We start from the raw sequence: 26,950 nt of genomic DNA, 5'->3' as shown, positions 1-26,950 counted from the left end.
AGGTTTGAGGTTTATGAATTTTGGGGAATAATTTTTGTAATATTTTAATTATGAATGAGCACAAAGGATGTGATAAAGATTATGTAATGTGGTGCTTTACAGGTAAGAAATTATAAAATCTTTGTAATTAAATTAGTTGCATTTTGCATAGTAGTACTTGTGGGATAATAAGGATTCATGAATAAATATTTGTTGTGTACTTATTCTATGCCAGTCTCTGGGGATAGAGTGACAAATAAAGAAATCATGGTTCCCACTGTTAATAACTGACTTATTCTCCAGTGAAACAGATAGTAATAAGTGCTGAGACAAAAAGCAACAGAATAACATGATGAGTGTAGTAGGTGGGGTTGGATGGCCAGGGAAGATATCTTTAAGAAGTTAACACCTGAGAGACGGAAATAATTCAACCACACAAAGACCTGGAGCAAGAGAAGTCCAGGCTGAGGGAACAGGAAGTGTGGCATGGTGAGCAAATGAGTGCAGAGGCCATGGGACCAAAATGAGCAAAGTGTGCTCAGGAAAAAGAGTGGGTGAGGAGAGTGTGGCTAGGCAATTGTGAGAGAGGTTGAACTTAGCAGGAAATGAAGCTAGAAAGAGTAGGCTATGCAGGACCATGGTAAGGAGTGGAGTATTACAAAAATTCATTGACTGGAGCAGGTATCAGAGAGTTTCAAGCAGGGGGAAACCACTTTGCTACTGTGTGAAGAATGGATTGCAGGGGCAAGAGCAGAAAGAAAAGATACAATTTATTCTGTTATGGCAGTAGGTTCGCTAAGAGATGATGGTGGCTTGGATCAAAGTCATGGCAATAAACATGAAGAAATGGGCAGATTTTGGAGGAAGAACTAATAGGACTTGGTAATAAAATCACTATGGGGATGGTTGTGAGAGAAAGAGCAGAATCATGAATGATTCAGGGTTTTGACTTGAATAAACGGAGTAGATATTGCTCCTATTTGTGATGTGAGGTAGACTAGGAAAGTAAAAGGTTTTAGGCAGATCTGGAGTCCTGTTTGGGACATTGCTATATTAGACATTCAAATGGAATTGAGTATAAGAGTCTAGAGCTTATGAGTAAAGATAGAGTATTTTAGGTCTTTAACATATAGATGGTACTTAAAAGCCAGGTCACTGTATTAATTCACTTGGAAGTATAAGAGAAGCTCTAAAACTGGATTATTCCAACATTTAAGCATCAGCGTGATAAGAATGAGTCCATAAAGGAGACTAAAATGAAAAACACAGAAAAACATGGTACAACAAATATTAAAGTAATAACAACAACAGCAATACTAATAAAAAAAAGTGTTTCAAAAAAGTGATGTTGGTCTATCAGCATGAAATGCTCTTGAGAAATCAAGAAGATAAAGAGGGAGAAACAGGAACACAGGATTGAGCAACATGGAGCAGACTAGTGATCTTGGCAAGTGTGTTTGCAGTGGGATGGAGGAGATGAATGCCCAAATGGAATTCATCAAGAAGGTGATGTAAGGAAACAAAAAACAAGATCAGAAGACTCAAGAACTTCTGCTTGAAGATTAGTGAAGAAATGGAACTGTAGTTGAAGGAAGACAAGAAATGGGAAGTTATTTTATTTCTGTTTTTCTTATTGTTAAGAAAGAGTGCTACACTGTAGGGTCAAAATTGCTTGAGAATATGGAATCCAGGATACAAGTACTGATAGGATGGTCTTTGAAAGAAAAGGTAGGGTCATGCCATCTTTAGGAAGATCAAGAACGAGTAATGAAATAGGAACAGGTGGCAGTGAAGGAGTGCCCTTGCTGATGGGTGATGAAAGGATTCCTATCTGATGACTTTCATTTTGAGTAGGAATGAAGCATGCTATAAACTGAGATGAGGTTTTAGAGGAGAAGAAATGAGGTGTGAAATCATTTTATGGAGAAGTGGGAGACAAACTTGCAGGACAGGGTTGAAAGTTCAATTGAAATTTAAAGTTATTAATAAGTTTGGCCAGACTGTCTATGTATTAGTTTCCTAGGGCTTCCTTAACAAAGTATTATAATAAGGGTAACTTAAAACAACAGAAATGTATTCTCTCCAGAGTTTTGGAGGGTAGAAGTCCAAAATGAAGGCAATGGTAGTGTTGGTTCTGTCTGGGAGCTCCGAAGGAGAAGCTGTTCTATGCCTCCTCCCTAGCTTCTGGCGGTTGCTGGCAATCCGTTTTGGAGTTCTTTGGTTTGAAGAGGTATCACTCCATCTCCACCTGGTGTTTCTCCTTCTGTCTGTACCTGTGTTCCATTTTCCATCTTCCTGTATAGACAACAGTCATATTGGATTTAGGAACCACTCTAGTCTAGTATGATTTCATCTTGATTACACCTACAAAGACTTTTTTCCAAATAAAGTCACATGGTTTTGGTATGATACTACTCAACCCAGTACATCTCAGTTGCATAATTTTCTCTATAAATGTTTAGTTGCTTGGGTCCAAATACTGAATAAGTTTAATCAGGGTCATATTTTAAAAAATTAGTATGTAATGTTTCCTGTATACATTAAGTTTACACATCAAATTACATATTTTAAACATTTTAATACAATTTATTGGGGTAATATTGGTGAATAACATTATATACATTTCAGGTATATAATTTTATAGTATGTCATCTGTATGTTCCATCATGTGCCTATTGCCCAAAGTCTAGTCACCTTCAGTTACCATATACTGGACCTCTTTTACCCTCTTCATCATCCCCCCTACCCTTCTTTCCCTCTGGTAACCACTGTACTGTTGTCTGTGAGTTTGTTTGTTCATTTGTTGCTTTCTGTTTTATATCCCACACTAGAGGCCTGGTGCATGACATTCATGCACTGGTGAAGGGGAGGGGTCCCCTCAGCCTGGCCTGTGCCCTTTCTCAGTCCAAGAGCCCTTGGGGGATGTCCGACTGCCACAGAGGCGGGAGAGGCTCCTGCCACTGCCACTGCGCCCGCCAGCCCGGCTTCTGGCTGAGCGGTGCTCCCCCTATGGAAGCGCACTGACCACCAGGGGGCAGCTCCTGTGTTGACCATCTGTCCCCTGGTGGTCATTCAATTTGCATATTACCCTTTTATCATCCTACCTAATAAAATGGTAATATGTGAATTACCATCACTCCGCTACGCCCACGATTGGGCCAGCGGGAGGCGCAGGGGGCGGGACTCGGGGTGGCCGGGGTGGCCAATCGGGCCAGCGGGACGCTGAGCTCGTGTGGCCAGCGGCGGCGCGCGAGCTCAGCATCTGCGCCATGGCTGTGCTGCGGAACAGAAGGGGCCTCTGGGGCAGCGAGCTCACGTCCCGTCGCGGACCATCAAAAGCGGGGGAGCTGGGTGCCTGTCCGCTCAGGCACCAGGCCTTTCAGAAGCCTCCGCCTAGCCAGAGGCTTCTGAAAGGCCTGGTGCACCAGCGGACAGGCACCCAGCTCCCCTGCGATCGAAAGCGTGTAGGGGACCCTACACGTGCATGATTCAATAATGCACTGGGCCTCTAGTATAAGATAATAGCCAAGACATGGTTGGATAAAGAAGTGGTATATATACACAATGAAATACTATTCAGCCATAAAAAGATGAAATACTGCCATTTGCAACCACATGGATGCATCTTGAGAGAATCGAGCTAAGTAAAATAAGTCAGACAGAAAAAGACATCAAATTATTAAATTACTATTTTATTGATTTTTGCTAAGTGAATACAATTTACCTTTTGTATGGAAATTTATTTTCAAGTTAGACGATAAGTTGTATATTTCTGATGACTTTGAATGAAGGATGGAAGCAGGGAACTATACATCATCTGCAGCTCAGCTTTTTTTTTTTTTTTTTTTTTTCAAATATATTTTATTGATTTTTTTACAGAGAGGAAGAGAGAGGGATAGAAAGTTAGAAACATCGATCAGCTGCCTCCTGCACACCCCCTACTGGGGATGTGCCAGCAACCAAGGTACATGCCCTTGACCGGAATCGAACCTGGGACCATTGAGTCCGCAGGCCGACGCTCTATCCACTGAGCAAAACCAGTTTCGGCTGCAGCTCAGCTTTTTATTTCAGATACACTTCATCATATGGATAATAGTCAAAGTCCGGAGGCCTGAGTACTACCCCCATGCCACCGGTGACTTCAATGTGGCCCTGGTTCTGTCAAGAAACTATCACTTTTTTAAAATTGAAAAGACCTCATAGATTCCAAAATAAATTCCTGCTCCAGATTTTATAAATGAGAGAACAGGTAGAATGAAGTGAATTACCAAAGACATTATATTTAAATAGAGGTCCAGTTGGTGGAACTCTTAGCCCAGTGTTGCTTTTGCTATGCCACAAAATTGCTCCAAGCCTCTTGCTGCTCATTTATCTTGCTCTCACTTCTCACTTATGAGAAGAATATATCAGTTGGCCCTCTTTAGTGATTGGCACAAGTATAGAGTGAAGAGAAGTAAATGAAAAACATTTGCAAATTCTAGCTTCTCCCTCCTTATAGCTAAAACCATTTTCAATAAGTCTGGCTTCTGACATTTGGATCTTGATTGCTAAGTCCTTGGTTGTAGTTTTATAAATACACTGAAGTGCATATAAATATGAAACTTGTATCTTGCATTAAAATGAGTGAATATTGGAAAATATTATAGAAATTACCACATTTCTTTTGTTTTATCCACCAAAATAGCAATTTCTAATTATCAGACATCATTTGTTTCCATATCACAGATACAGTTTTTTTCTATTTTCCTTATATATGTATCTAGTATTATAGGAATAACTCTCTGAAGTTATCAATTTTTCAGCATAGAAGAGCAAACAAAATATCAGGGACAGTATGTTTGACCACATTTCCAGTTTGTAAATAAGTCTTGGTTGGATAGCTCTGTTTGTAAAGTGGAAATGTGGTCAACAGACCCTTAGTCCCTAGAGTCCACAGAGAAAGCTAAATCTGCTTCTGATTTTTACATGATCAACTACATAAAATATTGATGCAGTGAAGTGATGCATCGCTATTGTTCATCTCCTTGTACTCAAATTTAACATGTGTTTACAAAGGGACACTAATCTGGAAGCAGATCAAAACAGTTCCATATTAAAAAGTTTGTTGGGACAACAGATTACAAAATAAAAGTTTATTTTCTGATCTCACACTTTCCATTAGAATTGAGTATGGACCTACATTTTTATTCCAGTCACCTCTCTGTTTGTTTCCTTTTCATTTTAAACTTAATGCCTCATCCATTAATTTACAGAATTAAAAACCATAACTGAATTCTATTACCTCTCAGTGTGCTTTCCAACGGTGCGCATCCAAATGGGGCCATGGCAGGCCTGATCTGCAGCTTGTGTGATTCTTTGGTAGGAAGGAATGTGAAAGGCAGGTGGTCAGCAGTGTACATATCCTTAATGAACTGTCAGTCCTGGAAGGTGGGCTCACCTGCAAGAAGAGATTCGAAAACTGCTAATGAGAATTACTACATTAAAGTAGAGGAGGAAAATCTATTGGCACCCTGGTCGGTTCCTAAAGTTTCTCCATAACAGCTTTCTATAACACGATGACCTCCAGGCAGGGCCCTCGAAGGAAACAATCTTAGTTCTTTAACTAGCACCTTCTTTTATGATGAACTAAATCAATCAGAATGTTTCAGAGCTGGATGAATATATATATATCCCTATTTGACATTCTGAAATAGTTTACAGAGTTTACTTGAATCCTGTGATGTATACAAATGAACCCTACACTGTCTTTGGGACAACCAACCCATGAACATCATGTTCTTGGAAATCATCTCCAGTCCTCATTTTTGAAAGTGCCAGACAGATTCTTGGTCATAAAGTGAATATATAGCTGGCAGGTATAGATTCTCCCATAGAAAGACTAACTAGGAAGGTATTATGGTATGGATGAAGGGTTATTTCTAAAAGTGTTTCTGTCTTTATTCTCACTTGTTGTAAGAATTGCGCTCTTGGCAAAGGATATCCTTTAGGTTCTGTTGAGAACACTCTGAAGGGATTAGGTCAAGTTCTGAAATTTTCCTTGAACTCTGATAAAGGCTGAGAAGAAGAGCCCTCTGATTGCTTTTAAGCTGGCTTACTTTCTGAGCAGCAGCTGCTTCTGATTTCTGGCTCCAGACAAATCCTTTTCTCAAGGGGTTACTGAGGGAGCACATCTGCTCATTCTGAGTATCTCCATGTTCTCCAGCCCTCCGCATTTCCAGTTGAAACTGTAGGACTTCATCCCTCATGGCTTATAAACAATATCTGAAACCTTATGGAATAAGAGACAGAGCTGGGGCACATACTACTTTATTCCACCTGCCTCCTCTCATGCAACAATAAGAAACAATGAACTACAAAGTTTTGAATCCTAGTTTTGCCTTCTCTAGCTGTGTGTCCTCAGGCAAGTTACATAACCTCTCTATGGTTTATTTTTACCAGTGCTAAAATACTAATTATGCATTTGATAAGACTGTTAAAATAATTACATGTGATGCTTGATGTGAAAATATCCCTAGAGTACAGCAGGATTTACAGAAATAATAGTTTTCTTTCTCTGAAAATTTGCATTTAGCATCTAAGAAAGAGTAGAGATGAAGGGTAGATGGGGAATGGTCCTGAGGACTTGTATTTGGCAGTTCCCTCATGATTTCACAAATCAGGTCCTGTGTTTGGGGAAACATGTACCTCTATCCCTGGCTCCTTTTTCATCTAATCCAGAGTTGGAATCCCTCTCCACTTTTCCATATCCCTAATAATCTTCATTGCCTTTGCATGGGTTCTTTCCTTCTATGTTGGGAGTGGGATGGGGAATCCAATAAGAAATATTTTCTGGTACAAGGCCTCTCTAGCAGATGCCACTGTATACATACTGCTGATATACTCCTGCTTTTGTATCAGTGCTGTCTACTAAGGAGGAGCAGGGATATCATAGTTACCATGTTTCTTTAGAAATATCTCACAAAGTACACGGTTTACTTTTGTTTCTTATTATTTTGTCTCCATTTCCCTGAATCACAGTAGGCACTCAATAAATACTTGTTAAAAGAGTGAATAAATTAGCTAGGGGTTGAAGTAGGACTTGGAGGTTTAGAGACTAGTGAGGAAAGGAGTGGCAGTAGTGAGGTGGATGAGGTGAGATAGTACAAAGTAACCTGAAGAATCTAAAATTTATACCGGTAGGAAGGGTGATTGAGACTCTTTGGAACACTCAAAGTCATCAAAGGAGAGTACTTGAGGAGTACTTGATTTTGGTACAATTTCAGGAGTCCAGGCAAAAGTGAAGTGACTAAGTGAGAAAATTTTGACACTGAGGAAGTTGGATGTAATAAGTATGGAAGATGCTGAGTGGAAAAAAGTTTACACATGAAGCAATGGATTGATTATAGAAGCAATGATTTAGCCATTTCATGTGGCTGAGTTTGGACATGGCATTTTCCAGGATAAAGAGGCTTTACTGTATGTCCTGGGTACCTGGTGAGATGCAGAAAGTGCATTGGAGGAAGTGCTCAAATTTCTTTCTGCTACCCCTCCCTCCCTGGGGGATGGATGGTTACCCTCCTAGAGGAAAAATAACAGACACAAGCCTGGAGGGTTCTGAGGTCTTGTAATAATGACCTTCCCTTACTCACACATTTATTGGCAGAAGTAAAAGCATGGTCCCAGAAGAATTATAACCTACCCACTGCACAAATAACACCTCAGCACCACAATATGTCTAGGAGACCACTGGGCTTAACCTCAACTTGCATTTTGCCCCCATTTATATTTGTCCTCACAAGAAGCCTTGGGCTTCCAGGCTATCCCATAGCACTCTCATCTCCAGATTTCTATGTATATTCCCAAATCCAAAATCTTCTCACTTTCTCTGCCGGGACTCCTGGTCTGTCACCAGCTTCTCTGAATTTTCCCTTCAGGGAATTGCAGACATCTTATGTGATCGCTGTTTCTCTTCCTCACTACTGCTGCCACTGGGCCAGGAGTTGGAGTAGGTGTTCTTGCTGCTTCCACCTATCACTGCCTTACCCTTCCTTCCTAAAAACCTTGAACTCTGAAATTTATGCCATTAGACTACACCATATGTTAACCCTCCCTTCTATATCTATCTGTATCACTCCCAACACATTGCTTGAATATATTGGCTCATTACTATCAATCTTAGCAGAACTATTTTTGCAGTCATTATTGGTTAGTGGAATATCCACATCAATGACACTCCTAATACCCTGAACTCTCTTCTTTGACCTTCACTCTTCCAACCATCTCTAACCCATCTCAGTCACTCACTCCCAGAGCCACTCACTCCAGCACTGTCCTATAGAACGTTCTGTATGATGGAAATATTCTGTATCTGCACTACCCAGTGTTGTATCCTCCAGCCACATGTGGCTATTGACAATTATAAGAGTGACTAGTGTCGCTGAGGAACTGAATCTTAATTTTAATTAATTAAAATTTACATTTAAATAGCTACTTTAATGAGTTCCTAGACCTTATCATTACTAAAAGCTACATCCTCTCTATAATCCTAAATTCAAGTATCACCAACAACTTTCCAATCATCACCTCTTACCTTTCTAACTTACTCACTCTCTCCACTACCCTAACCATAACAGAGCTTCTATCAGAGTGCCCCTGCTGATTCTGTCAGCTTTTACCACCCCTTTTGAATCTTTGTGTCCTCACTTCACTCTTTAGCCAGCTTGGATTCCAGGGTCCATCAGTAAAAGCACAACCTTGCATCACATTTAACCCGACTATCCCCATATCTCTTCATCACACTTGCCTGGCAAAACCTAAACTCTGCTTAAATACAACTCCTCGCCTACTCTAAACCTGCATTTGTGCACTAAAAATGACCAAAGAAAAGCCCATGACCATAATTACTGATTAGATTCTTGGCCATTAAGTGGCACGGGGTGTTGACCAACTATCAACTATATTTCATTGTCTTTTCACTTTTCCATTCTCCTAAATGGCATTTTCACACTCTCTATTCTCCTTAAACATCTAATACATTCTCTCCCACTCAAGGCCTTCAGCATATGTTTTTTATTCTTATTTTATGAAGACAATATACAGAATAACAAGATCTTACATCCTCTTCTAGTTCCTATTTTTTTTCCTTCCTTTTCCTTCCCTTTCTTAAAAAATTCAGTACTAAACTATTAAGTGGCACCAAGCAAGCAGGCATCTGCATGGGAGTTAGGATGGCAGGAGCCAGGCTATGGCAAGAAAGGTGTCAATGGAGCAGACGGCACAGCGTGGGGCTGTGGGAGGCATGTAGGAAAAGTGTATTCTCAGCAGTACACTTACAAAACAGTTTATTTACATTTGTACATATATTCTGCCTCCTCTCCTATTACTTGCATTAATTGACCCCTTTATTGAAGACCAACTCCACTGCTTGTGTACTAGATTCCATCTTTTCTTTGGCATCAGTTTATCCCACTGACACCCTCTCACTTTAGAGTAAAAATGCCTTTAAAAAGTTCCTCTACCTCTCTAATTTATTTCAGGCATGTTTTAATCCCACCAGTACTCCAAAACTGCTCTCATCAAGGTCAGTGGTGGTTTCCACATCATGTAATCAAATGACCAATTCTTAGTGCCCACTCATTTGACCTATCAGCAGCATTTAATATAGCTGAACACTCACTCATTTGGGGAAACATTTCTTTTCACCAGGCTTCTGGAAAAATCTTGGTTCTCCTTCTACCTCAGTGATTCTGTCTCATGTGCTATTTCCTTTTCATCTCAATGTTTACACTTTGGAACAACTCATTGCTCAATCTTGAGAACTCCTCACCTCTTTGTCTACATTTATCCCTAGATTATCTCATTTGTTTCATAACTCTGTGAGTTGACGACTTACAAACGTATACCTATCCTCTGAACTCCACACCTATTTTACACAGCTGCCTATTCGGCATCTCTCCCTAGGTGATTAATGTATGTCAGAAACCTAATATGTCCAAATCCTCACTTATTATTCATCCAATATCCTTCAAACCTGCTCCTCCTATAATTTTTCTCATCTCAATAAATAACTGTATTTCCTAATTGCTTAGGCTAAAAACCTTGGTGTAATTCTTAATTTTATCTATTATCAAATTCTTTCAGCTTCACTTAGAAATATATCTAGGCCTGGCCAGCATGGCTCAGTGGTTGAGCGTTGACCTGAACCAGAAGTTCATGGTTTGATACCTGGTTGGGGCACATGCCCGGGTTGCAGGCTCAATCCCCCCTGTGTGACACGCAGGAGACAGCCGATCGATCAATGATTGTATCTCATCATTGATGTTTCTATCTCTCCCTCTCCCTTCCTCTCTGAAATCAATAAAAATATACATAAAAACTATATTTAGAATGAGACCATTTTTTACCATCTCATGCCACTATCCTGGTCTTGTCTACAGTTTACTGCTATTTGGATATTAAAGTAGCTCCCTCACTGGTTGCTTTGTTTCCACCCTGGCTTTTATTAAGTCCAATCTATTTTAATAAAGCACCCAGAATTGTCCTTTAACATTTGTGTCAGATTGTTCCTTTCCTTCCATGGCTCTGTGCTGTCTTCAGAGAAAAATCCGCAAGCTCCCTAGGGCATGTCCCTCTGCTTTTCTTTGACTGGATTTTCTACTAATCTCCTGTCTCTCCTCTGGGAATGGGATTATTTGCTCTTCCTTAGGGGCTTTATACTTGTTCCAACCCCAGGATCTTTACACATGCTGCTTCCTCTGTCTGAGATCTTCTTCCTACAAATAGGCACATGGATCTGTCTCTTATGTCCTTCAGATTTCTATTCAAATGTTAACTAATTAGAGAGACCTTCCCTGACCACCCTATGTAAAATCACCCTGGCCCCATTCCTGTCCTTCCAACATGCCCTGTTCTGCTTACACTGTTTATTTTTCTCTAAAACACTCCTTGCTTTGTGTCATCTTACATATTTGCTTCTTTCCTTGTTATCGTCTATCTTCCTTCCACTAACCTGAAAGCTCAGCGAGGACAGGTGTTTTGTTTAGTTTGTTCACTGCTGTTTTATTAGCACTATAGCCGTTCCTGACAAATACACTGAGTGGCCAGATTATTATGATCTCTGAACGCATAATAATCTGGCCACTCAGCGTATATCCTATATAATAAAAGGTAATATGCAAATTGTCCCCTCGACCAGAAGTTCAACCAGCAGGCAGGCCAGCCAACCGCCCATATCTCCTCCCCCTGGCCAGGCTGGCCGGACCCCACCCATGCACGAATTCATGCACCGGGCCTCATACACACACACACACACACACACACACACACACTGAGTGGCCAGATTATTATGTGTTCAGAGATCATAATAATCTGGCCACTCAGTGTAGTATGTACTCAATATTTTGAGAGGTTTCAGAAATAAATAATAGGTCTCCTTCTCCAAGGGCAGATATTAATTATTCTGAGAAAAAAATCTATTAAGCCATAAGTATCAACACCTCAGTGTAATTTATGTCCAATTATAGCTAAAACAACTTGAGGGAAAGAAGACAGGTGGGAATCAGGACACCTGGTATCTAGTCCTGGAACTGACCTTAGCCCACTGTGTGACTCTAAGTGTTTACTTTTGGGTTTAGATTTCATCACCTGTAAAATGATGTTGTTGAACTAGATTAGGGGTTCTTGGCCTGGGGTCTAGGGACTCCTCATCAGCCTACAGTGGGCTTCAGGGGAAAAGTGCATCTCCTATTGGTGTATGCAAAATTTTGAGGCTATGGCACATGTGTACATTTCTTTTCCAGATGACAGGAAGGTTTGTGGCCCTGAAATGGAGCAGAAGTCCTTGAAGTCTGTTTTAGTCCTAACTTTATATGATTCTAAGTTTTGAAAAGAGGATGACAGAAGACAGCCTGGTGCCACTGTACAGCTGGAAGGCATTCTCAGTCCTGCTACATCCTGAGAAAGTTTTCTCTCTCACTTAGGTTTATATCACTTGTAAAATGAGGGCATTAGACTAGATGATCCAACATAATACCTCTAATTCTATATTCAACTCAAACCAAACCAAAGCCAAGAAACAAACAAAACGTGGTAGTAAGCTTGGGGAGTCAGATTGGTCCCTGCTGGGTCCCCAGGAGTCAGAATCCCAGACCTGTGGTGGTTCCTGCATAACACTAGCTCATGGACTCAATGACCTTCTGAAAAATGGAAGGTTGAGTCTTAGGGATGATTGGAAATGGAGAAGAAAAAGCTTCACTGCTTTCCCCAAAGAGAATTGGGGGCTGATTCCCTAACGTTTAACCTCATAAATCCTGAAATAAATAATGGAAAAGATCTCTTTATAGTGTTGGAGAATCTTTTGATAGGGTAAAGGGGTGTATACAGTCCCTTGTTAGTCTACTTTTCTTATTAGAATCCAGATAACATTTTGTTATTGAGGAAATACATTTGTCACATGTATAATTTTGATTTGTTCCACTCTTCTCTCAGCTCTCTCCCCCTGGCCTCATGCCCTTGCTAGTAGTGCCTGTTATTTCTTAAAAAAAATTTTTTTAAAGTATTACTTAAGTCTCCTTTTTCCGCCATTGACCTCCCCCATCCACCCTCACCCCCCCCCCCAGCACATGCCCTCACCCCCCTAGTGCCTGTGTCTATGGGTTATGCTTATATGCATGCATACAAGTCCTTTGGTTGATCTTTTACCCCCCCACCCCCACTTCCTACTGACAGTCTGATGCTTCTCTGTCTCTATTTTCGCTCATCAGTTTATGTTGTTCATTATATTCCACAAATGAGTGAGATCATGTGATATTTATCTTTCTCTGACTGGCTTGTTTCGCTTAGCATAATGCTCTCCAGTTCCATCCGTGCTGTTGCAAATGGTAAGAATTCCTTCTTTTTTACAGCAGCGTAGCATTTCATTGTGTAGATGTACCACAGTTTTCTAATCCACTCATCTGCTGATGGGCACTTAGGCTGTTTCCAAATCTTAGCTATTGTAAATGGCGCTGCTATGAACATAGGGGTGCATATATCCTTTTTGATTGGTGTTTCTGTTATTTCTTTTTTTAAATATGTGTCCCGTTTGCTCTGGAAAATAGATTTGTGACTGGATTCGGAAGAACACACACAGCACTTAGAGGATGTTGATTGAAGCCTCTCCTTGCCCAGATACAATGTGGTCATGGGGACAACAGTATGGGAGGTTGATACCAGTAGTTCCCTCCTTTCATTCAGCACCCACTGCCTGCCAAATCCTATGCTGAACACTTAAAGCCAAATGAGACACAGTCCCTGCTCTGCATCTCAGAGTCACCACAAAACAAAGCTGGATTTGCATTGGAATCCACTGATTCCAGGATTTTGCTCCTCCCTTCCCATAAGTGGGGAGGCTGCGTCCTAGGGTAAGGAGAGTGTCTTTGGCCAGCAGACAGTTGTCTACATTACTCCTGTGGGGCAATGGGCCTGAATGAGGTATTTTCTCTTTTCAGGGGTCTGGCCCAAACTCTGCTGTGCCTCCAGGGCCCATTAGGCTGCAGGTCACAGCAGCTGGAGCCCAGGCGCCCAGAGCCGGTCACGGGTCTGTGCTGCCTGCTCCATGAGTCACAATGGAGTCATTGACTATTTATTTACTCAGCACAACAAGGCCGCTGTTGACTTAATTACTGGAGCCGCCCTGCCACCCTTGGGATCTTTAAATGACTAAGGGACTTTCTATTGCCACTAACTCACCCCTCCTTAACCTCTGTTAAGTCCCCAGTCTCCCTCACACGAGAGGGCTCAGTTGGCATGTAGGGGGCACGGAGAGCCAGTAGTCCTGGTGGAGAGGGCAGAGATGGGTGGTTTTCCTTGGGAGCTGGGTAGGGGTTGGCAGGGCTGAGTGTCTGTGTTTCAGGGCTGGGCTGAGGCAGGCACTAGCCCTGGGCTGTGGAGGGTGGCAATGATGCACCAGGTTCTGGCAAGGGCTGAACTTTATGAGAAGCAACCAAAGGACAAAGGCTAGTCTCCAGTCACGACCACAACTGGTCTCTGGAGGCAGTGTTTCACTTAAGGCCATTGGAATTAGAGACTGGAAGTCAAGACTGGCACCTTATGCAGCCCGTTTGAAAATTACCCCCCTTCCTGCTTCTGCTCAGCCTCACTTAAACCTCCTCTCTAATCGCTGTTCCATAACTTCCTCTGGGGGCAACTTGCAAAATCTCTGCTCTAGTTAATATTGTAGGGACGACGATAAAACAGCAATGGTATTGAATAGCTGTTGACTTTTCCCACCCGGAGGAGGAGCGGAAATGGGAGATTGTTTGCAAAATGGACACAGACACCAGGGGGGTGAGGACATGAGTGGGGAGGGGTGAGGGGGCAATGGGGAACAAGGACACATATGTAATGCCTTAATCAATAAATAAAAAAATAAAAATAAACAAACAGTAGAAGTAAGAAAAAAAAAGCTGATGTTCTTCCTGAGACGCTGGGGGAGCCAGGTGTGCGAGCTGTCAGCGGCCCCTCCCTCCCTGGAAGCAGAGTTGCGGGAAGATCCAGGGAGGTTGGTACCCCTCCCCTCTTCGGGCTTTAAAAAAAGTCCTTTAGAGCATTTAGACCTGAGGCCAGCCAGGCCTGAACTTCTCCCCAGATTTCTTTCTCCAACCTTTGAACTGCGACCTCCAGTGCAGCGGCGATCATCTGGTCTCAAACCAAACTTCTTTCTGTAATTTGTTTGGGTTGGGAGTTAGGGACTGGGGGGAAGGAGGAGTCTGCCATTAAGGCGCCAGGCGGGCACCAAGACTGCCTGCCAATCCTCGGACCTTGGGAGAAGTCCCTTTCAGTAAAGGAACCAGGAAGAGAGGCGCCTAAGGGGACGGGAATGCGAGAGGATGTGCAAAAGGGCGGGGGTGCAGGTGAGGCGCAGGTCAAGATCGGTCTGGGACCTCAAAGGGAAATGGCAGTTCTTGGACTGAAAGGGCCCCTTTAGAGACTACAAGCTGCTCCCCAAATGCAGGCAGCAGAGAAGTTTCGTTGCTATGGTTTCAGAGAGGTATAAAAGTCACCCCCCAGAACCAAAGGAGCTGGGTCTCCTTACGCATGCGGTCAGCACCCAGGGCCAAGCAAATTCCCTGGCGATTTGCATCACTCCCGGACCCAGCCCCTCGTTCCCGGTCCTCCCATCCGAGACCCAGCTGGGAGGTGCGCTGGTTGCGGGGATTCCTAACGTCCAAGTCTGGGGGCGCCCGGAATTCTCGCACTTTCGCTCCTGCTGTCCACTGCTCTGCGCTGGCACCCTCTTGGCCTCGGTGGTCCGGAACGTGCAGGGGCTGTGGCGGGGGCGAGGGGGGGAAAGGAGCGCGGCGCCTTTAAAGCAGGAGGCGCGGAACCCCCGCCAGGAGGCGTGTCTGTCTCAGCAGCCGCAGCCCCGCGGTCTCCGTCTCCGCCGCCGCCGTCACTCGCGCTCGCTCGGCGCCCGCGGCTGCGCTCCTCTGTCCCGGAGCCTGGGACTTCCCGCCGGACCTCCTCAGGCTGCTCCTCCCCGAGGACCACCCCTCCCCCTCCCCGCCCACCTCACCCCCCAGCGAAAGGTAAGGACTCCCTCCGGGTGGGCTGCGATCTGGGCTGCCTTCCCAGGAGTGCGTGCCCACGAGGACAGGAGGGACCGGGGGTGGGCGGGCGACGTTTTCCGCCTGGAGAGGAAGAAAGCCCAGAGCGGCGCGGCGGCGCCCCGTGCGCCGGGGGCGCCCGCCCGATCGATCCGCTGCAAGTGGCTTTGTCCCGCTGGCGGCAGCCAGTTTGTTCCCGTCGAGGAGGCGACTGGCTCGGCTCGGCTGGCTGCAGGCGCCCCGGCGCTCCACGGAGAATGATTTCTTGAGCGGACGCGTTAGGAAGTGGCCTCCGCCACGGGGACTCACGCGAGGCGAAGCGACACAGACGATGGCAAGAAGCTGTGTCTGCCTGCGGGTCTGACCAACTCCCCAGCCTTCCTCCCATCCTCCCCTTCTCCCAACTGCCAGGCTCCCTAGTTCTACACTGAAAGACAGGCGTCCCCGGTCACCGCTGCCACTCTTGCGAGCTTCGGAAAAACTCGGAGGGCGTCCCGTCAGGGTAAGGGGAGGAGTGTCCCCAGGGTGGATGGCCAACCCCAGGAACTTTTAACCACACTCTCGCAGCCCCTGGTGTTTGTGCCTTCCAGCAGCTCTTGACCAAACAACACGCCCCAACGGTGGTCCTTTATAAGGATTTTCCAATTTAGGGAATAGGGGAGATTAGAAAACTTCTCACTGCTATACTTTTGGTAACAAACAGATTACCTTCTGTCGTTTCTTCATCTTCGTACTGTAAGTATTCTTTCAACAGAAATTACCTTACGGGTGAATTATTCTTTTTCCGTTCGCAAGAGATGATGGATTCATGTGAATTTTAGGCTTAGTATCCTGGAAGATGTTTCAGTCTTGACTTGTCTAAGTTTATTACCTTATAACTTTTTTTTATAGGAATCCTTTTTGTTACCACCAGGGCAGCTTCTACAGGCCTTAGGAACGTCTTAATTAAACAAACAAACACAAAAAAAACACACACAAAAAAACCGAGAGGTACCAAAGGAAGGTGATAGAGAATAAGTGGTGCCTAGAAGTCTTACCTGTTTGTTTTCTTCTATTTAAACCCATTGGAGATTGCACAAGCTGAAATTAAAAGAAAAAAAGGTTCCAGGGCCTGTAAATCTATTCCAATTTAGTTTCTTAATTAAGATATACTTCTTTTTTGGCATCAAAAATTTAATTAAAACTCTAAATGCTATTAATCATCAATGCAGCAGAATGCTGGTAGAACAGCTGATGTGTTGAGAATCACAAGGGATTGCATAGCATAGCTTTCAGAGTTAAGAAGAGGGAAGTGCAAGTATGCAACAGTATGGTTTGAACCCATATCAGATCCGACTTTATTCTCTGGCACCTCTAACATCATGGATGAACAGGCTGTTTCTTGTAGCTTAGCTGCAATACAACGGGCCACATGCATGGAAGACTAGGTCAAGTGTTACTATGAGATGAGGTTTCTTATGTGTCACATAATAGCAGGACTTCAGTGACAAGTTAAGTGGAATTCTTACAAAGAATTCCAGGTGAAACATTTAAATATAGATATGGTAAGGAAGAACCTCTGAAACATCTTTGAAATTCAGGTTGTCCTGGGATTATGTATTTGCTGTTTCTTTGCGAAAGGTATCTAAACATGGTGCTGTAAGGATTACCACACATTTGTTCATGCCCCAGCAGGTGGCAGCTAACTAGAATAAGATTCATTTTCACTGGGAGGATAGAAAAATAAAATTGATTCTCAAGTAATAGTGCCCCCAAATAAGAGGTCATGAGTGTCAGTAAATATAAAAATACAGTGAAAGATGAAGCGGAGGGCTTTTTGTTGTTGTCGAAACAAGCTTTTGCATGAACATGATAGGCATTTTGTTCTTTGGTAATTTATCATAGGCTTGATACCTCTTCATGTCAGCATTCTGTATTTTTTTCTTGAGCCTTACTTTTAGTCACAGCTCCTCTCTGTGTGTACATATATGTGTGCATTTGCCGTTTGTCATCTCTGCTTTGACCTTGGAACCTACACAGCTTTGGCTCCTAGAATAAAGGTTGCATATGGTTAAAGTGAGAAAAAAATGCAACCATGGAATAAGGTGTATAAATTTCACTATTACAAAACATATAGGATCTCCTGACACCGAATAGTGTTTATTTATATATTTATTTTTTTTGTATTTTTGAGAAAGGAGCAAATCACAAAACTGACACAGTTTTAAAAAGATTTAAATCTGGTCAGTGAATACTATATAATGATTTTATCAATCCTTCATATAGCCTTAGAACTGTGATGCATATTATAAGTATTGGGGAAAAACTTGTAATTACTTCAAAATTGCCTTACTATAGGCATCTTTTACACCAAATCATTCTGTTCTAGTATTCGGAAGGTAATTTTAGGGTTTTTGTTGTTGTTGCTTTTGCCCTGGGAGTGAGTGACATTTAGTGAGGAAAAAAAATGAAAATTAATCTGATTACCCTTGTAACAGCTGGAAATCTGCAGGTGGAGAATTCTAAAGCAATAACTAATTGCACATTTTAGAAATGCCTTCAGCCACTGGACATTGACAGCATGTTATTCAATATTCTGAATTCTTGGTGGTCTTTCAGGCTTTTGTTTGTACTGTGAAATAAGTAGTTTAGTGTTCATGAGGGAACTCAGTTATTGTAAGTGGCTTTTGTGGTAGTATGCGCTGGAAGGGGATGGCTATTAGCACATCCTGGGTATGCCAAGCAATCCCAGTAAGTCACACTGACATATACACACAACACAGTTGATAAAAAACCCTTTTGACAATGCGAGCAATGCCATAATTCAAATTCACAGACTCTGTGTAGTAGAAATTTGCACATTGCTACTTCAAATGGTACATTACCCATTCAATGTACCACTTTCAATGTACTACTCCAGAATAGAATAAATCTATGTCTGGAGCGCTGTCCGCGGTCCTGAAGAAAGGTTGTCTCCTGCCTGCAGTTCAATTGGACAGGTGGAGTTGTTGTCTGTGGTGTTGAAACCTTTCAGATTCATTGATGGATGTAAATGAATGTAATTTAGCATATGTGCAAAATTGGTTCTTTGGGGACCAATTAATAGTAAAGAAATTATGATAGACTTTTAACTGTTTAATTTACTGTGTAAGGACTTCATGAATCTGGAAGCTTGATCTTTCACTTTTCCAACTAGACATCTAGTAAATAATCCCACAAAACTACATAGTTTAGAATGCTAGTTTTAAGCAGAGACGTTATAACTGCAATGTCAAATGCCATTGTGTTAGCAGAATACACGAAAAAGAAGTGCCATAGTACATTTGTTTTCTCAAATTCCATTAAATGACAACTACACTGCAGAATTGCAGTATTTTGATTAGTCACAACATTCTATTTTCGGGTATTAGGTATAAATTATATTGACAGATAAAAAATAAAAATATTTATTGTTTCCCCCACAGTCATTATTATCTCTGCTGAAATCAAAAAGAGAAAAGAATAAATAGAATGGAATAAATGAGACAGCAAATACAAGATAGAACATGTTGGGCTGTACATGCCTACAAGAGACATTTTAAACATGGACTGAAGGAGTCGCTAGATACCCTTAGTTTTAGCACAAGGTGTTCCTTTTAAAGTGCTCAAATAGTCAAATTTTTTGGTTGAACTCCCTGCTACACTGCAGAACTAGCCATTCATGATACTTATTTTTGACACTGCAGTTATGCCTCCATTTTAAAAATAAAATAAATGCCCACTTAATGCCTTTGTAAAATGTAGGTTTATTTTCAAATAAGCATTTTATAGTGTCATAAGAAAAAATATATTGAAGGAATCATTATGGTGGAATGAAAACAGTTCATTGTTTTCTTGCTTTCTGGAGGAAAGATTACTCATATCACTATTTAAAAATTAGATATTCTTCAAATAAGGCATTTTATGTTTTTTCAGAAGGTTTAACCTAATGCCCTATTAGTTGGTATGAAAAGAGGTTAATTTTAAGATACAGGCTTAGCAGTTTGCCTCTTGTGCTTCTTGATCACTTAATAATAATAATAATATATAGCAATATGTTTATTACTACCCATCTTAGTTTCACTTACTAATGTAAAATATCAGGATTGGATATTTTTTATTTATATATGCATGGAAGAGAGCATAGTAACTATTTCAACAGTAAAATATATTTCAATAGAAAATATATTTCTCTGTACTTTTTTCCTTGACTAAATTGCCACTTGTGAAAGCCAAGACAGTCACTGCCTGGGAACTCTTAATTATTCTGACCAGAATACTAGAAAATAATAAGGCATTTTTAGAAAAAGCTGTGACAATGTTGCTCAAGTCATAATCCCACATTCCACCTCTTAAATAAAATATTCCATTAAAAAAAAAAAAAACTAAGAAGAAGTTTGGGCAAAATTACTGAAGACTTTGGAGTTGGCTGTACCAATTCACATTGTCTTTTTACATATGCACAATTATTGTAGATGAGCTAAAAATGGGTGGGAAGATATGATTCTTTCATTTTAATCCAACATTTCCCCCCCTCAAAGGCCACTTGAAGAAACCTACTTTTATTCCTGGGTAGTAATCAAGGAATGTCCCACTCAAGTTTTAAATGATTATCTTCACCTCTCCAACTGCACTCCACTCTCTCTTCATTCCTGGACAAAATTTTAAAAGTATAACGAAGACCCTCTTTTCAACCTAAGCACAAATTACATTTGCAATAAATTCCTTTGTCTTACATCACTTCCTTTTTTACAAGTCCTAGGCTAAGTGACTTTGACTTAGCTTGCCCTGTCGTTTATTACAATTCATCAATTGATTTTAAGAAGTCCGCTTGCATATACTAGTCACTCTCTTGGCAAAGAGTCTTAGTGAAAATAAAAACACTTTCCCCATGTAAATAAATCCGACTTCATTCTTGTAACTCAAGGCAGCTGATCACATCGGTTGCATAATAGATATGGGGAAGCTCACTGGCAGGGAGCCTTAAGAGGCAAGCAGCTATCTCAATTTTTCTCACTTAATCTTGGCTTCACGTCAGAAGCTGTGCAGCAGTGCAGTAGAATAGGGCCTGGCAAAATCTTTGAGAGCAAAGCGCCTTTTGTGCGGGGACGGTAGCTCGCTACGGACGCCTCGGCCGTTTCCCAAGGCTGGATTTCCTATTGATTTCTCCCCCTCCTTTGCTTCTCCAGGCTCGCGCCGCCGGACATTGTGGGTGTGCGTGCTGGATTTCTCTCGGATGCTCCCGGACTAACATGGATGTCCCACCATCCCTTGCAGTGGAAGGTTGCTTCTTGGCGCAGTGAGTGAAGAACATGCAGCGATTGCTAATGGGTTTGGGAAGCGGAGACTCCTTCCTCTCTCGGTGACCATGCCTTGATCGTGCGCCGGCGGCCACCACTCGACACAGCCTCATTCCTACCCGCACCGGGAGCCTATCGCTAGATCCGGGAAGTGGGTGCCCCGCGTGTGGACACAGAAACACCATGAAGATTATTCCTCCGATTCTAAGTAATCCAGTCTTCAGGCGCACCCTTAAACTCCTGCTCTGCTTACTGTGGATTGGATATTCCCAAGGAACTACACATGTATTAAGATTTGGTAAGATTCCCCCATCTCTCTCCCCGGCTCGGGGTGTCTGGCTCCGAGGCAGCGGATGTCAACAGAGGGCTCGCACCGCCCAGCGGGTGGGCTCCATTCATTCCAACCTGTTCCACTGCTCCGAAGCCTCCGGGTTTTAAAGAAAACCCCTAGGGCCTTTTATTTCATTTCTTCCCCCACCCCCCTTTTCTTAAAAAATAAATAAATAAAATAAATAGAGAAAAGCAGCTGGAGGTTGAAGTGAGGGTCTGTGTTTGGTAGTGGTCGCGGTCGCTGCCCGACCTCCCCGCACGCTGGGGGCGCAGCACCCCGGAGCCCACCTGTCTCCGCGGGAGCCTTCCGGGCTGGGCGGGCTGTGAGGTCCGCGCGAACCTGCGCGCCGGGCGAAACCTCTCCCAGCTCGCGGGGCTGCTGAGTTAATACTTGCAAACTCCTAACTCAGGCGAGTTGGAGTCCCAGCGCTTCTTCCTGGGACAGGGACAGGTCTGCAAGTGGAAGGCACTATAGCCCCTTTGAATTCTTTTGTCATCAGAGAGATTTTTTTCGGTCAATGTCACCACTTTTCCCAGTCCCTGGAGCCTGTAGAGGGGCGCGAAGCTCTTAAAAATACCGTCGTAAGGTTAAAGGCTCTCCTTAGCTGGAGTGAAGTAGCGTCCTACGAAAAGGGCTTTGTTTGTTTTCAACTTGTGAGTCCTCCTCGGGAAGCTGCCACACTGCTCGTCCTGGACTAGTAAATGATGAACAGTGATGATTGGGGCGGAGGGTAGTTGTGTATGGGAGTCTAAATCTTTACTTCACGGTGGCAGGATGAAAGAGCGCAGGTAGCAGTTATATATTAGGGGAATCTATTGCTTTCCCGAGGAATTGGGGTTTCCTGAGAGCACCAGGGAAAATCTAAACGTGAGACTTACGTGGGGAACACTGGTCAGAAGGTTTGCTTGGAGGAAATGAAGCGTGGGCAAAGCTCAGCTGCTCTTTGATGGCCAATGGAGTTTTAGTAGGAGCAGAACTAGTCGGGGAAAGTTCCCTTAAGGAGATGAGAGAGAGAAGAATGCCAACCCGGTAAATGCTTCCACTGTGGGCGCCTCCTTTGACAGTTCAAGTGGATTTAGACCAAAGAGTGCAGGAGACCATAAAATCCTGAGTATGTGCCTTTGAGATAAAAGCAGATACATTAAGTCACTCAATCAAATTTAAATTGGAGTGATTGCCTGCATCTCCTGTTATGTCAACAGCATCTTCCCTTTCCTCTCCCCATGTGCTTTTTCTATAATGATAACATTTATCATCTCTCTCAGGCTTTGTGCAACCAGGGTAGGAATGCTTTTCTCAAAAAAAAAGGGAGCCCTACTTTCCTCTTCTCCCAACACAAAGACCTGGAGTCCAGAAGGCTGGTAATGACCAAAAAAAAAAAAAAAAAAAAGACAATGGGTTATAACTGGATTCTTACCGTAGTAGTTTTCCTTCTTTTTTCATGCCTTTAGATGGTACTTAAGCACGTTGCTGTTAGCAACAAGCGTCCACTGGAATGCTTATTTCTTTGGATGAGATTAAACAGGTCCCTCTATCACTGGAAATGTGTCAGCTGTTCTGTTCCGAGCCTGTAAGTGCTACAGGATGGTAGTTTTGCCAATATTTTGAGTAGTACAACCTACTTATTTGGAATATTGAGATCTCTTCTGAAGTGTGTTTGTGAATGAGTGTGCCTTAGTGTGTGTGCAGACTGGGTTGGGGGAAAAAAGGAACCCTGGCAGCTGGAAAACTGAACCAGTACTCTAAAGATTTAATTATTGCTGTTCTGGTCTTGCAGCACAATATTTGCTGAATCATTAGATTGTTACATTCGCTGATCATTTCATATCTTCATATTAAAATCTTGGCGACTGTAGCGGAGTGTGTAGCAGCTTTCCAAAAGAGCTGACACACACAAAAATACATTTTCCTAGACCAATGCTTACTAAGAATCTCCTTAAGAAGTAAGGAAGTAGGTAAAGACCTTCCCACCAGTGCCTTGATACCCTAAACCCGTGGTCGGCAAACTGCGGCTCACGAGCCACATGCGGCTCTTTGGCCCCTTGAGTGTGGCTCTTCCACAAAATACCTCGGCCTGGGCGAGTCTATTTTGAAGAAGTGGCATTAGAAGAAGTTTAAGTTTAAAAAATCTGGCTCTCAAAAGAAATTTCAATCGTTGTACTGTTGATATTTGGCTCTGTTGACTAAAGAGTTTGCCGACCACTGCCCTAAACCAACAGCCCAGTTTCTAAAGAACCTGGTATTTTCTCCATTAACTTCAAACACCTTCCATGTGGAGGTCCATTTTCTCTGACTTCCGACCTGACTTGGGGGGCAGGACTGTGTGCATTATAATCACTGGGACATTTATTTCCCTGTTGAGGCTACTTTGATACAATGGTGGGAGTTTTGTTTCCGTCTGGGGAAAACACGTTTTGCGCGGAGTGTAGGGTTGGCTGAACACATACCTGCCACTTTTGAGAAAGGTTATTTTCAACGTGGGCTGAAAAGGTGAACCAGAGCCTCCTCCCTGGCCCTGTGCCTTGGAAGGGAAGAGGTTGGAGTTGCTCCTGGAGCAGCTGCCCCTGGACAGCCACGGGGTGTGGGTGAGACCCACTGACTCTCTGAGAAGGTGGCAGCCAGCCCCTTCTTTCATCTCCCTCATCCACCCAGGTGTGGCTAGCAGTTGCCAGCTGCCTCCACCACAGCAGTGCCATGGCAACCACCATGCTCACCCACTCTATGTTGTCTGTCCTTTACCCCACTCCCACTCCTAGCTTCCCCCTATTTCCCAGCTCAGGGTACCTGGCAGAGTCTCTCCAGTCTTCTCTCTTCCCCCTACCTCTCCCCTTCCCCCTCCCCCGCAACATACTTTGGCACAATGACTCCCCTTTGGTGCCCCCAAAAGCTTTCACCCACTTGTACCTATGCCAGAGTGCTCCCTACTTCCCCATCCCAACCTGCATGGCTCCATGTAGGGCTGCACACGGGGCCTACTCCTCAGCTGCTTCTTAGGGAACTCCTGGGCGCTCCTGGGAGGTTTTAAGGCAGCCTGGGGGTCAGCCCAGGGTCAGCTCCTCAGGAGGGGATGGGCAGGCTTCTCTCCTTGGGTGTGGCAATTTCTGGGCTTCACCAGCTTGGCTTCTCCAGGGCGATAACCCAGAAGGCACCTTGTTAGGAGACAAGGTGGATCTTGGACAGTTAGATAAGTCAATTTCCCTAAGGCTGGTCTGGTCAGACATTCTCCGCCAGTTTATGAGAGTGTGGAGGCCCTGGGATGCCCCCAGCCCAGCTTCTCCCCACTGCTCCAGCTTTGGGGCCCCAGTGTGCTATGTAAACAAGGCACCTTTGTTTATTGGAAGCTGCTCCCAGCCCTGCAGCTAGCCAGAGTGAGGCAGGATCCTCAATTGGGGGCATGGTCCCCAATTCCACCACCTCCCAGGTGAAAGTGGGTTCCGCGGGACCTCAAGATTTTTTGTTTTGTTTTGTTATTTACCCCCCCTCTCTTCAGGTCTAAAGTGTGGGGAGGACTTGAAGCACGCTCTGGATGGGGCTCTGTGCAGGGCTAGCAGTCCTGCTTGGGGTTTGGGGACTTTGGCATTTGAATGCCAGGAGCAAAGACAGCAACCCAAACTTCTCACAAAGTCATGGGCAGTTTCTTCCAAGGTAGTTCTTTCCAAGGAGCTGAGCATGTGGTGGGCCACTTCTTCCTTTTAGCTGTTTCAACCTAGCTTTTCTCTTAAGCATGCCAGTAGTAAGCCTTTATTAAAAGGTGTCCCAGGTGAGGTCCGCCTCACCCGCCCCCCCCCCCCACAGGTCCAGGGTTTATAGCCTCCTTCCCCTACATATGCCCAAGATGAAGGCAGCCAGCTCAGGGACAGCCCCGATAATAAAACCCAGGGCCTGAGAGGGAACAGAAAGGGTTCCTGTGGAATTTCCCCTATTTGCTGGACATCCCATGTGATCCCAGATATAAATAATTAGTAGCAGATGTACTACAGCGTGGAGGAGTGTGAATGAATTGACTGAGCTTAGGAGCCGCCACTCTCAACAAGTTCTTTGAAAGAGATTTTTCTTCCTTTGGGAGGTGAAGTGGGCGGGAGGGAGGAGTGGTCTTACATCTGGAATCAGGGAAAGTGGCTCTCAGGAGGCAGGGATACAGCAGTAATAGCGGCCACTGCCTGAAACAGATAAAGCCTGAACACCTGCTCAGCTGAGCTCTGGAAAGCAGGGGAGGGAAGTCTTTCCAAGAATCGCAAACACAACGGCCACAGTTTAAAAAAAAAAAAAAAGGATTTTCACATAAGTTCTCACTTATTCTTAAAGCTTCAAAGAATAACTCTGATGTGATCCATCAAAGGAGGCACACTCATTTCAGAAAACGACATTGAAAAATGGTATTTTCGTCCTCCAGAAATAGCTCCCCTTTTCCATCCAGACACATGGAGCTCAACACATTTTCTGGCTTTGTGTGGTGGTCTTTCAGCAGTGAAAATGGGTTTACATGTCAGTAGACATTTCTTCAGACAGACACCTTTGCTTTTTAGTTTAATTCAAGTGATCATTGCAGTGTGTTCATTCCCTGAATTCTCAAATGACACTGTTTCAACATTTACTCAGCACAGGAAAGTTAATGTGAATTGCCCCTGTACAAAGGAGGAACTTGCCATGGACCAAACGTAGGGTGTAGTATTCACCATTAAATATAGTTTTATCTATGATAATGATGACAATCTTTGATTTTCTTTTAATTATCAAAATTTCTGTTATAAACATGTGCTGTTTTGTAATAGAAACTTGAGTGAGAGGAATTCATTTTCTCCTGTTGTTAGAATTTTACTGAGTTATTATAGCACCAATTACATTTATTCCCTGGAAATCGTGAGTGTCCATTTTTTACACACCAAGTAGAAAGTGGTTCACTGTCATTCAATGTTATTTATACTTACGCCATTAATCTACTGCATCTATACTGCCTGGATTTGTAGGAGATACTAGGTTTTCCACAGTAGGATGGTCTGATGTATTGAAATAGAATGGTTTGCTTTGCATTTGAGTGGTGAAGCTTTTATCTTCTATGCACTTTCAATTTTACCAGTTATTAAGGTAGTAGAAGTGCTTTAAATGAATCTTAAACCCTAAATCTTAGCATGAAAGGTAAGGTCAAAAGCTCCTGAACGGGAAGGAAGTAGGTGCACATCATCATTATTGACTGGTCTAGATTAAACACCGAAGGGGGAAATTTCAATCTGATAACGTCATAGGGCTTCCTGTTTTTCTTTGCTGCTTCTGCTGACAATTTTGTAAGGTAATTAAATTGGCTGATTGAAGTCACGGTGGTCATGGGGCGATAAAGACCATTTGGATTTAATGGAATTTAAAACAACAGAGCACTGAACACAACTCTTACCGAACAAGAATTTTAATGGCCCATTCCGGGTGCTGACTAAATAGAACGTCCTTAACAAGTTTAATGGAAAGGGCAAGGCAGATTAGCACTATATAGTCTTTATGGTTGAAGATTGGGGAATTAAAATTATCTCTTTAAAAGACTCATTAGTGCGTTATCAAGATTTAATGTAGGTTAAATAAAATTTCTTTAGACCTTCATCATATACTGTGAACCTAGGTTTAGGAACAAGTTTCCATAAGAAAATAATTCTCAGAGCTGACTTATATGTCTCTCTTATTTGAAAAACAAAAGACATTTAACATTCTCTGAGAGTATATAGAGTGTTGAGGATAACTATTGATGATGAATTCTTTCTTTTCTGTAACTTTTTGTCAAGAACAAATTTGAC

At 43.0% G+C, this 26,950-nt stretch overlaps 1 protein-coding gene across 4 annotated transcripts in view; it reads left to right on the top strand.

Moving 5' to 3' along the window:
* Positions 1-20,903: 20,903 nt before the first annotated feature.
* The window catches only part of GRIK2 (glutamate ionotropic receptor kainate type subunit 2), a gene marked incomplete at its 3' end in the record, with an annotated part of 560,517 nt that continues 554,470 nt past the window's right edge, over positions 20,904-26,950 (top strand). For all 4 annotated transcript variants that reach the window (XM_079779676.1, XM_079779673.1, XM_079779674.1 and 1 more), the window contains exon 1: positions 20,904-21,137. In XM_079779676.1, coding sequence (XP_079635802.1) covers positions 21,023-21,137 — 115 coding nt within the window. In that variant the 5' untranslated portion in view covers positions 20,904-21,022. The remainder of the gene's footprint in view (positions 21,138-26,950) is intronic.

The sequence above is a fragment of the Cnephaeus nilssonii genome (assembly GCF_951640355.1).
Source record: "Cnephaeus nilssonii genome assembly, chromosome: 9".
NCBI lineage: Eukaryota > Metazoa > Chordata > Mammalia > Chiroptera > Vespertilionidae > Cnephaeus > Cnephaeus nilssonii.
The sequence above is the reverse complement of the archived record's forward strand: the minus strand, read 5'-3'. Positions and strand labels throughout refer to the sequence as shown.